This window comes from Aquila chrysaetos, chromosome 17 (genome assembly GCF_900496995.4).
Source record: "Aquila chrysaetos chrysaetos chromosome 17, bAquChr1.4, whole genome shotgun sequence".
NCBI classification, from domain to species: domain Eukaryota; kingdom Metazoa; phylum Chordata; class Aves; order Accipitriformes; family Accipitridae; genus Aquila; species Aquila chrysaetos.
The window spans coordinates 10,995,545-11,007,913 of NC_044020.1; the positions used below are offsets into that span (position 1 = coordinate 10,995,545).

General features: G+C 42.3%; 1 protein-coding gene across 5 annotated transcripts in view; it reads right to left on the reverse strand.

Moving 5' to 3' along the window:
* FGD4 (FYVE, RhoGEF and PH domain containing 4) overlaps window positions 1-12,369 on the reverse strand; it is a 115,605-nt gene that overhangs the window by 51,645 nt on the left and 51,591 nt on the right. The window contains exon 1 of one of the 5 annotated variants that reach the window (XM_030041016.2): window positions 4,896-5,046. The exons of 3 other annotated variants lie outside the window; for them this stretch is intronic. In XM_030041016.2, coding sequence (XP_029896876.1) covers window positions 4,896-4,911 — 16 coding nt within the window. In that variant the 5' untranslated portion in view covers window positions 4,912-5,046. Of the gene's footprint in view, window positions 1-1,074; window positions 1,161-4,895; window positions 5,047-12,369 lie in introns of those variants that run through there. One more of the 5 variants, XM_030041020.2, reaches the window with a different exon arrangement.

Here is a 12,369-nt window from a genome sequence, read left to right on the forward strand (position 1 = left end):
CACTGCACCAAACCAGAAATATAAAGAACCCAAAGCTGGACACTTCACAAGAATTCAAGTGCTTCCTGCTTTTGACCTGGTTGGGGGGAAAAAAATAAAAAAAAATAAAAAAAAAAAAAAAAAAAAAGGAAGAATAGCCACAAAAAGCCTGGTTTAAGTACATTTAGGGCCTTCCTGTGAAATCATTCAAGAAGGACCTTCCTTGTCCAGTCCCTTTAAAGCCTACCATAATTATGCCAGCTTTTACATTGTCTCTTGTCCATAAGCAACAAAAGAGGGATCACCATTTCACACTAACTCATCACTTCATAACCATCCTTATGGAAGGATGTCAAATACAAGTTGCCTGGACTCCAAATGGGGAAAAATCCCTTAGCCCTAAATTGCCAGAGATGACCACTGTTCACACTGTCCACCGAATTCACTCCGGATTGACAGACCTGCACATCAGTGCAATTGCCTCTTGAACATTATACAGACTGAAATGGCTTTACATTTTATGCTATGAACTGGACGAGAGGCAAAAATTCAGAACTATTCTATTGTTTAGTCCTCTTTCCTCTCTTTTCCAGACCCCCATTTGAAATATACTTCTTTTAAAAGAAAAAAAAAAAGAAAAAAGAACTGTATTATGAATTTAAAATGTCATTTCATAAAATTTCTGAAGTTGGAGAATTAAAATAATTTTTTATGCAGTCTTGGATGATTATTTATTGTACTGTTCCAAAAAGCTTGATAGTCATATGAATATTTATCTTTGAGTGTGCAAATGGATAGGAAATGTTTTTTTTTTTAAAAAAAAAAAAAAAAAGAGAAAGTCATGCAATGTAAAAATACATTAAAGCCAACTACATTTCAGGAAGAGAAATAATTTTGTAATAGCTCAAGTTTTGTCCACTTTGCAAACATTTTGAAAATGAAAACGTTTGAAGGCCCCAGGACAGACCAAAAAAAGGCTGCTCAAACCCTAACTGCAGCTACCCAGACAGGGTGAGACAGCCCCCCAGCAAGAGGAGAAAGTTTTATCCCCTCCATCCCTCCACATCCCCATAGCTCCCGCCGCTCACGTCTTACCAGCTCTAACACCCGTTGGGTTTCTCTCTAGGCCAGTGTAATCCCCTGCAGCTAGCGGGCAAGCGGATGGTAGTTTTATCACAGGAGTTTTGTGCTGTGTGTGAGTGAGCTGAATTGGCTCGTGGATGAGACCAAAAGTCTGCGAAAGTCCCAGGGAGGGACTGGGCAGTCTTTTGGCAGCAACTGCCCACTGGATCACTTGACCTATTGACAGAACTGCAGCCCAACAAAATATTGCTGAGTCCTATGCAGTATTTACTGTTTTCCTTAGAGCCTCAGTTTTTGGCATCAGAACAAAGAGTATCAAAATATTCATTAAAAAAAGCGGATGGCTTCCATGTTGGGGAACAAAGTTTTCCAAAACGGAGAGCAAATAAAATCTATGAAATTACTCTTAAAACATAACATTTGTTAAAGGCTAAACATTTAATTTCTTTTATAATACAAGGTTTGGCAATATTCCAATCCTTCCCCACCTTACATGACCTAACCCAGCTGTTGTCTCCCCTTCTTTTTCTTTCCCTTTTTTTTAGTGACAGCTCATGATTGTAAGGGCTTTTCTACAAGCAAGCAAGAGCAGTTACGATGTGTTAAATATTTCATGGCAATCTAAAGGAAAGATTTTGTTTCCTAACTACCTATCCTTCTCAAGGTCAAGCATCACCTGTCAAGCTGTAAGGAACACACAGGCACTACATTTCCAAACTCTTAATGTTAAAGGAATTTAATACTTATGTTTTAGAATAATTATAAACCTGGCAGGGGCGGGGGGGGGGGGGGAAGATGGGGAAGAGGAACATTCCATAACTATTCTGAATTTTTAGTGAAGACTCAACAAATTCACTGGGTTTACAACCATTGATGGAAACTATTAGACTGTGTCTCTGTCCACCACATAAAAGACTAACGTAAGACTCAGGCTGCTGCAGTCACAAAGCAAAGCATAGTGATGGTACTAATGAAAACACTTAAGTCTCTGTTAACTTCTGGGTCACAGTATTATGAACCTTTCAAAATGACATTGCTTGAAATCAGTATTTCAGTGATGCTTTCCTCCTATAGTGAATACTACTAAAAAAAAAAAAAAAAAAAAAAATCTATAAAGCTGAGTCTTCAAAAACATCAAAGCTCCAGAAAAGGTACATTCTACATACTTTCCATATTTGTTAGGGACCTTTAGTACTTGAAAAAAACTGCTTTGCTCAGGCAGCTGGACACAGTCTCAATTGCACATTGTGATAGCAATGAATAAACTGCCATGTGAATTTATACCTTTCTATAGGCACTGTCCCTTCAGGTGTGCTATTCCCCTCTCACCCAGTCCCAGCAGTCAGTACGGGAAGGATTTCTTTGTTTCGGACTGGAGGCAGCCAGTGCTTCAGCAAGCAACTCACTGCTTCTCTCAGATACTATTTATGAGTGTCCAGGGATATCTGTCCACTCGATTTCAAACCCACGCAGGTGGAACTACTTGCTGTCACCTTCTCTGTGCGTACTGCCTATATCCGTAGGTCTCCTACACCATTCTGAGGAGGTGACGTTAGGAGGTATCTATATGCTATTCCACAGGTTGGTAGAAGCTCACCCCTTCTTACCCTTCAAGCCAGGTATTTGCATCATAGGCCACTCCTGCATTAACTGCTTTCATACAACTTCTAACCAGAGCCTGGGAAATACACTGCCTTGAAAATACCATGATAGTATAACCTCTGTCACCTTAAAGCACGCATAAATATATCTGTACTTCATATATTTGATCTCAAAAAAAAAAAAAAAAAAAAAAAAATCAAAGATCACAGCTTCACCAATATATTTGACGTTGTCCTGGTTTCAGCTGGGATAGAGTTAATTGTCTTCCTAGTAGCTGGTACGGTGCTATATTTTGGGTTCAGTATGAGAAGAATGTTGATAACACACTGATGTTTTCAGTTGTTGCTAAGTAATGTTTAGACTAAAGTCAAGGATTTTTCAGCTTCTCATGCCCAGCCAGCAAGAAGGCTGGAGGGGCACAAGAAGTTGGGAGGGGACACAGCCAGGACAGCTGACCCAAACTGGCCAAAGGGGTATTCCATACCATGTGATGCCATGCCCAGTATATAAACTGAGGGGGAGCGGGGCTGGGGGGAATCACCACTCGGGAACTAACTGGGCATCGGTCAGCGGGTAGTGAGCAATTGCACTGTGCATCACTTGTATATTCCAATCCTTTTATTATTACTATTGTCATTTTATTATTGTTATTCTTATCATTATTACTTTCTTCATTTCTGTTCTATTAAACTGTTCTTATCTCAACCCGCAAGTTTTACTTTTTTTTTTCTGATTCTCTCCCCCATCCCACTGAGGGGGATGCAGGGACTGAGTGAGCAGCTGTGTGGTGCTTAGTTGCTGGCTGGGGTTAAACCACGACAGACATTCAGACTGCCACCGATATACGTAAATATGCTATAGGTCTCTGCAAAGCAAACTAATGCAAAGTAAGCCAAAGGGCAAGAAGGAAAATGAGTTGTAATACTGAGAATAGTAGTTATGGCACCACACTGAACTTCCTGAAAATCCATAAGGGTTTAATGTTACATTTACAGGAAAAGAATATGCATTACAGATCCTAGAAAACAGATCTTAAGAGCTAGACCAGTGAAAAAAAGTTTTCTACATCTCAGGATACAGCAAAATGATACCTAAAGAGTGGGAGGAAAGGTGTGATTCCCATCCTTTTGGTTGATTATGAAAAGCTAGAGGGAGAAGGGCAATTTCACACGTGATCATAAAACAGATAAGGAGCCAACAGAATGATTTTAAGACAAGTATTCTTTGTACCCAAGAAAAATCAGATGCCCACAAGTACTGAAATCAGGAGAGCTGGGGTAAAGCTATTTGCATGCATCTACTCCAAGCTTCTTTAGCAAATCTCTCAAACTCACTCAGCCAGTGACTCTCTTCCCTCTATTTAGTGTCGGAGAGCTTTCCAGAGTGAGACCAGCATTCTGAACCCAAATCTTCCACAGATCTGTTTCATCTCTCTCTCTGTGGAAAACTTAATTCAGAATATTTAGTATCTTATATTAAGCTGTTGCTGTTGGGTAAGCCTTTTAATTTAACTTACCCTAACTTGAACTTTTTTCAGAACTGAAAAATGCACTCACTTACAAGTGAAGCAGTATTTGCAAATGTATTCTTAAAAGTTCAGTTACGTTGAAATGAAAAAAATCCAAACCTTTCACTGGATGGTGCAATAAAAGAAAACATTCTTTAATTCTGGAAGCCAATTCTGTACGTTAAATGTAGTGTAAGCATCAGTTAAATGGATTATTGCAACATTATACATCAAAAGCTGAGTATAAGTCAGAAGCGTACACCTAATTCCTAAAACAATGAGAGATATAATTCTTGGAGCCAATGCTTACTTATAGAAATGTCCTATAGAAGCCTTACAGCTATAAACAGAGCTCGATGAATCTGGCAAATAAGCCAGGAACAGAAACCACTTATAAACATCACAAAACTGATTTGCTTTTAAGAAAGTCTCTAGCTGGTGAAAGCAGCAGCAAAACGAGCCAAAAGCAGCAGCAAAATGAGCAGAGTTCTCAGTGTGGCAGATGCATCAGGCAGGCAGTTCAAAGACTGCAAGCTCATTTACTGAGAATAGGAGGAAAAAAGCCACCAGAGAATTCCAGCTGTATTGCATCACAAGGCAGCTGGATGTTCACCGGTTTATTTGCTTCAAATGAGAAAGTTTAACTCTTGGCGTCTCAGGACACAAATACACCCCAAGTCTTGAAGAGATTAAGTTTTAACAGAGGCATCCCGTTCAGTCTTACCTGGTTCAGAAGACATTGTTTATAAATATAATCCAGTACCACCGCACGAGGAATTGATTTCGCAACGGTAATAACCCTGACAGGCTCACATATATCCTATTTACAAGACCTATAAGTTGCCAGAAAGGACTTCTCACCAGATGTTCCGTATATGCCGACAGTTTACATACTGGGTTTTCAATTACACTATGCTCCTCCTCTTTGAAGGCAAGCCTGTTTCGAGAGGAAAAACGTAAGCATGCAAACCAGTCCACTTAGAGAAGAGTGAAGTCTGTTCACTATTAAAAAGGAAAAACAAAGAAATCAGCTTATGTAACCTACAAACTGCTCGAGAAAGGAGGAGAAGGAGGAGGAGGAGGAGGAGGGACTACTCTAAGTTGTTTTGTCTAATGCCTCGGCTACTACAAAAGTTTTGCATTTGCTCTTTGAAATTAAAGCAGTATCAAGGTTAAAGGACAAGTTAGTACATTTCTCTGGTTGGTACTTTGTTCTCCCTTTATACTGCACAATGCTCACTTCTAATGATATTTTTCATTGCATAATCTGTATTTAAATTTATGCCTAGGATGAAGTAAATACAACACGCAGGATACCGGAGCAGTGACCAAAAGAAGTCCACATTAAAGAAATGTCATGAAAACATTAACTTATTTGGCACAGATTAAAATTCACTGGAATAATTTAAAATCAATTTTTAAATGGCATGAACTAGATATTGTGCTCCAGGGTAGAATACAAAGATATTAGAGTGAATTCTGAACTGTGAAAATGCGCATTTTTAAAAAGCAAAAGGATTAGCTGAAAAGAGAAGTTACTGAAAGTAATTTCTTTTATTGTTCACAGTTCTCACACCATGTGATCCCTGGCTGGCACACTTTCATCCCAGCAGGAGAAAGAAACTGGGATTTAAATCCAGCCCTGTCAATTCGGATAATATGAATCAGAATATAGCAGCCAGCTTGTCATTCGCTGCAGCTGAGGTCATCTTCAACCACTGCGTTGGTCCAAACCACAGGTCCCTACAGCCCCTTCCACCACCAGCCGCTCACAGTCCTCACATTCAAGGCTATGTAGAAGCACAGCGCTGCAGAGCTTCTTTGAAGGACGAGCACCAAGGGTTACAGGGAACACACTTGCAAAACAATCCATTGTTATGAATATCTGTTTTTCACTGAGGAGACAGCCCTCTGGAATAGGGCAGCTAATTATTTCCTTTCTATTACAGATGTTGAACAGAGGGGGTATTGCCAAAAACAGTAAAAACAACTATTTTCCTCCAGTTATTTCAACAGTGTGGTGCATTTTTCTTCTTGAGATGAGCAGATGCAAGTTCCATGCATATGGATTTGAAATCTAAATGGAAACCATTTTTTGCACTTTAACCAAGATTTGCATGTGTTGTTTTTGTTTTGAGCATTTATTTTTAAGCTGCTGGGCTAGCAACTTGCATTTCCCCATCCTTTGTACTTCTAGCAAGTAATCCCAGGCTCCTTAAAGACACATACAAATTTTATTCACCCAGGTCACCAACACATCATTAAAACAAAAAAATAACAGCAGATGAGTTTCATAACCAGACTAAGAGAACTCCAATGCATAGGTTAGATTTCTATTTTGAAGTTCACCTCCAGGAGTTCAAAGCTTGCCCCCTTGCTTGGGCTTCCACATGAAGTACATCTACAACAGAACACCTTCTCTCTCCAGAAAAGCTTTCGCAGAGAAGATAAAGTTTCTGCTCAGTTTCCCATATTTGAAACAAACCACTTTGCCCACCCACCCAGCCTGGTTCGTCCACCTGCCAGTGAGGCTTTGTCAGCCTTTCTTCAGCCTGGTACACTCTTCCCAACCCAGGAAAACCACTGATAATGCCTGTCATACATGACACATTTTAAATTCAGATGGAATCAGCAATACAATTTTCAATTTTCACACAAGCAACATAGTAGGTTGGAAAACTGTAAGACAAATGGCTTCAAAATAATACAAGAAACAATTAGTTCAGCTAAGCAGCTACATAAATGCTAGTTACTGACCATTGTAAGCAAAAAGAGAAGAGAAGGGATCACATGAGGAAAAGTAGCAGCCGGACAGAAAATCAAGTCTCCCTTTTGGGAAACATATATAATAACTGTGACAAACTTTGTAACATGATGCATGTGGGAGGGATGACATTTGAGCTACCAGACTCTGCTCTCTATCCATCCCTGCTGCACCGGACAAGGCAGAGAACAGGCAAGAGGTCAGAGCTCCAACCAGCCCCAAAAGGTCCTCCCTGGACCACACAGGCAAACCCCTGGCTCACAACAGCCCACGGAGAGTAACCACAGCTCTGCTACCGCTCAAGCAGAGAGAAGGAATTTTACACACAAGAAGGAAACTCTGGATTTTATTTCATTTCCAGGAGGAGCAACCTTAAAACAGGTATAAGGAAGTTGTCAAAACCCATCTTTAAAACACATGCTTAACTCCTCCTTCTTAAAAAAAGGTAGAATATTAATTGTTTTATCTTTATTTGATTAGCTAGCAGATAAGGGGATTTGGGAGAGATTAAAACCGATACAATGGGGACATCTCATTAACTGATTCCCCTGGTTTCACATGAGTTTTATATCCAACTTTGCTTACTCTAGGAGCAGAAACATGCAAAGTACAAACAACACAATACAGTTATATTGGCAAGTATTAGTTGAAAACTCATTGACAATAGGTGCAGCTATGTCTTAGCTGTCACCATAACATGCCTATGAACTTTTAAGTTAATTAAAAAATAAAGTTAGTTTTATTAAACTTCTCTAAAAAGCAGATGAAGAGGCATGGAGAAAAACTAGTTAAATAAAACGTTCTCATCAGTGGGTAATTAAAATCATACTACTAAGATGAGTAGTTGCTATCATTTAGTATTAATAAAATAACTACAGAAACTAAAACCAGCATGTTTTTAGTCCAGAGACTTGCACAGTAGACTAGTTCTATGAAACTAAGTTACCTCAAATCAAAATTCTTGGCTCATGTATAACTTCACCACTCCAATAATTAGAAGTTTTTACAAACATCTCACAATAAATACACTGCACTTTGTTTTCCACCTCCAAGCATTCTTCAAACTAAACGTCACGAGCTTTCTCTCAGTATTTTCCCTATTTTGCAGATAAGGGGACTCAAAGTATGTGCCTGACTCATTTGAATATTATTAATGTGATGAAGCTGGAGTTGAGAAGGAAGTCACATTAAGTACTGTTAGGAAACCTGGCTAAACATTACAGAGCTACACGGGCAGCATGCCACACTGAAACACACCCCCCAAAAAAAATTAGCTCATGTGACAGTGAATCACAGCCCAGCATTCAGTATGGCTGACTTCAGCTGGCTCCTCCTTACTGCAGACTCACTTCAGGCACAAAGTGTTTGACGAGGTTTGCTGAGGATGTTGCATTAGGACACGATATGAAGCTTCTGCAAGCCAGTGACGGAGAGTGATTTTTGTCCCATCCAAAGGATCAGTAACCCACATATCGCCCCAGCACAGAATGCAGCATGAGCACTTCTGAATTTCAGTGTATCAGTACTCTGCACTGAAAGCACCCCCAACTTTTTTTCCATGTGAAAGATCTTTAGACTTCTTAATGAGTCCGAGAGATGTAAAACCACAACTAAGGCGGCACCTTTCACAGGGCTCCCATAAAGTAGGTATGGTTGACTCACACTTATCTACCCCCCTCCCTTCTTCCTTACTCCCCAGTACTTCAAAACCACAGCAGTTTGGTCCTGGGCAAAAATGAAAGCATGTTTTGTCCTTATCCCAAAATAGGTGAGGTGCTATTAAAAGCTTCTCTCAAAAGCCCAGCAGTAGTCTGCAGAGGGGTTCAACTTGGCTTCCAGCTATTCTTCGGGCAATGGGATTAGCTACTGAGACACCACATACCCTTGTCCCAAAGTGACCCCCACTTCTGTCAGACCTTCCATGTGCTTCATTTTTCATGATTCTTGGGATAGTCTAAAACCAGTAACAAGTGATTTTATGCAGAAGGATGGCTGGATATAAACCATACCTTAAAAAAAAAAAAATTCCAAAGCACACAACTTGCTAAATACTGTAGTTTTGAACAGATACTTCTGTAACAAGGCAAAAAAAAAAAAAAAAGGTCTGAAAATTCACTTGCGGTGCAGGCACACGAAACAAAGGACACCTTTGGAACTGCAGATATGCAGAAGTATACACTGGTCTAGGTCAAAATTTGGGAGAAAGCTGCACTGCCCCAGGCATGCTAAACAGAAGCTGACCATCTGCCCTTCCTACTTGCGCCTTCTTGCTGTACTGAAGTGATGACTATCCTCTACTTTATTTCTGAGCACTGTGCAAGAGCTCAAGCAAGGCCTACCACTGGTGCCTTGTGGTTTCTTTTGATGGTAACTGAGGACACAATGGGGGCTTCCTGCCTCTTTTCACCATGGGCAGATAGTAAAACTGCAGACCACCTAGACCCTTCACCAGCTTTGTTGCCCTTCTCTGGACACCCTCCAGCAACTCAAGGTCTTTCTTGTAGTGAAGGGCCCAAAACTGAACACAGGACTCGAGGTGCGGCCTCACCGTGCCGAGTACAGGGGAACAATCACCTCCCTGCTCCTGCCGGCCACACTATTTCTGATACAGGCCAGGATGCCATCGGACTTCTTGGCCACCTGAGCACACTGCCGGCTCATTCGGCCAGCTGTTGACCAACACCCCCCAGGTCTTTATCTGCCAGGCAGCTTTCCAGCCCCTCTCCCCCAAGCCCGTAGAGTTGCATGGGGTTGTTGTGACCCAAGTGCAGGACCTGGCACTGACCCTTGCTGAACCTCATACAATTGGCCTCGGCCCATCGATCCAGCCTGTCCAGATCCCTCTGTAGAGCCTCCCTACCCTCCAGCAGATCGACCATCCCTCCCAACTTGGTGAGGGTGCACTCGATCCCTTCATCCAGATCATTGATAAAGACATTAAACAGAACTGGCCCCAATACTGAGCCCTGGGAAACACCGCTTGTGACCTGCCCCCAACTGGATTTAACTCCGTTCACCACAACCCGCTGGGCTCGTCCATCCAGCCAGTTTTTTACCCAGGGAAGAGTACACCCATCCAAGCCATGAGCAGTCAGTTTCTCTGAGAGAATGCTGTGGGAAATGGTGTCAAAGGCTTTACTGAAGTCTACATAGACAACATCCACAGCCTTTTCCTCATCCGCTAAGCGGGTCACCTTGTCATAGAAGGAGATCAGGTTGGTCAGGCAGGACCTGCCTTTCATAAACCCATGCTGACTGGGCCTGATCACCTGGTTGTCCCATATGTGCCACGTGATGACACTCAAGATGATCTGCTCCATAACTTTCCCCGGCACCAAGGTTAGACTGACAGGCCTGTAGTTCCCCAGATCCTCCTTCCAGCCCTTCTTGTAGATGGGTGTCACATTTGCTAACCTCCAGTTAACTGGGACCTCCCCAGTTAGCCAGGACTGCTGGTAAACAATTGAAAGTGGCTTGGTTAGCACTTCGCCGACTCCCTCAGTACTGTGGGGTAGATCCCATCCAACCTCATAGACTTGTGTGTGTCTAAGTAGTGCAGCAGGTCGCTAACCATTTCCCCTTGGATTATGGGGGCTTCATTCCACTCCCCATCCCTGTCTTCCAGCTCAAGGGGCTAGGTACCCAGAGAACAACTGGTCTTACTATTAAAGGCTGAGGCAAAAGCTGCATTAAGTACCTCAGCCTTTTCCTCATCCTCTGTCACTATGTTCCCCCCCACATCCAATAAAGGATGGAGATTCTCCTTAGCCCTCCTTTTTTTGCTAATGTATTTATGGAAACATTTTTTATTGTCTTTTATGGCAGTTGCCAGATTAAGTTCTAATTGGGCTTTGGCCCTTCTAATTTTCTCCCCGCATAACCTCATGACATCTCTGTAGTCCTCCTGAGTTGCCTGCCCCTTCTTCCAAAGGTCATAAACTCTCCTTTTTTTTTTTCCTGAGTTCCAGCAAAAGCTCTCTGTTCAGCCAGGCCAGTGTTCTTCCCCACCAACCTGCCCTTTGGCATATGGGGACAGCCTGCTCCTGCAACTTTAAGATTTCCTTTTCGAAGAATATCCAGCCTTCCTGGACTCCTTTGCCCTTCAGGACTGCCTCCCAAGGGACTCTGTCAACCAGTCTCCTAACACAGGCCAAAGTCGGTCCTCCAGAAGTCCAAGGTAGCAGTTCTGCTGACCCCCCTCCTTACTTCTCCAAGAATCAAAAACTCTTATCAGTTCATGCTCACTATGCCGAAGACGGCCTCCAACCATCACATCACCCACAAGTCCTTCTCTGTTCCCAAACAACAGGTCCAGTGGGGCACCTTCCATAATTGGCTCACCCACCAGCTGTGTCAGGAAGTTATCTTCACACTCCAGGAACCTCGTAGACTGTTTCCTCTCCTTTGTATTGTATTTCCAGCAGACATCTACTAAATTGAAGTCCCCCACAAGAACAAGGGCTAGCGATTGTGAGACTTCTCCCAGCTGCTTATAGAATATTTCATCTGCCTCTTCATCCTGGTTGGGTGGTCTATAACAGAATCCCACCATGATATCTGTGCCTTGTTGGCCTTTCCCCTTTTATCCATAAACACTCAACCCTATCATCATCATCATTAAGCTCTGGACAATCAAAACACTCCCTAACACACAGGGCTACCCCACTGCCCCTCCTTCCTTGCCTACCCCTTCTGAAGAGTTTATAGCCATCCATTGCAGCACGCCAGTTGTGTGAGTCATCCCTCCATGTTTCTGTGATGGCAACTATATCATAGTTTTCCTACAGCTCAATGGCTTCCAGCTCCTCCTGTTTGCTGCCCATGCTGCATGCATTGGTGTAAATGCACTTCAATTGGGCTACTGATCCCACCACCTTTTTGGCAGGAGAAGCCCTAATTCCTGCACAACCATTCTCAGGCACTTCCATGGTTTCTAACACATCAATAATCCTTGTGTCTGCTGCCACATGGACCTCCATCCCCCACCTCCACTGAGACAGCAGACTGAAGGACCTCACTAGCACACCGTCCCTCAAACATTGGTGTGCCACCCCCAGGCTTCTCTCTAGTGAGCCTGGTTTTATTCCTTACATTGATCTTGTCTGGCACTGCAGCAAGCCCGTTCAGCTTGCTATCTGCCAGAAATGCATTTATTTTCTTTTGGATTGTTCTGTTAACTTAGCAGGCTGAGGTAACCCATGGGGTCAGATGAGCATCAGTGTCAAGAGAAGGAGAAAGTGAGAGAGAAGAACAAAATCCTTCCAGGTAGCAGACCTAGTTATTTGCTGTCTTGTTAAGCTGCATCCTTCAAGCTTTGCCACAGAGGCATGTAAGGAAGGAAGAAACAGCTGTAGGACAACTCAAGAGTTTCAGGTATATAATGAATAAAAAGATGGGGAAAAAATGTCTAGATTAAGCAAATGACCTACAGAAA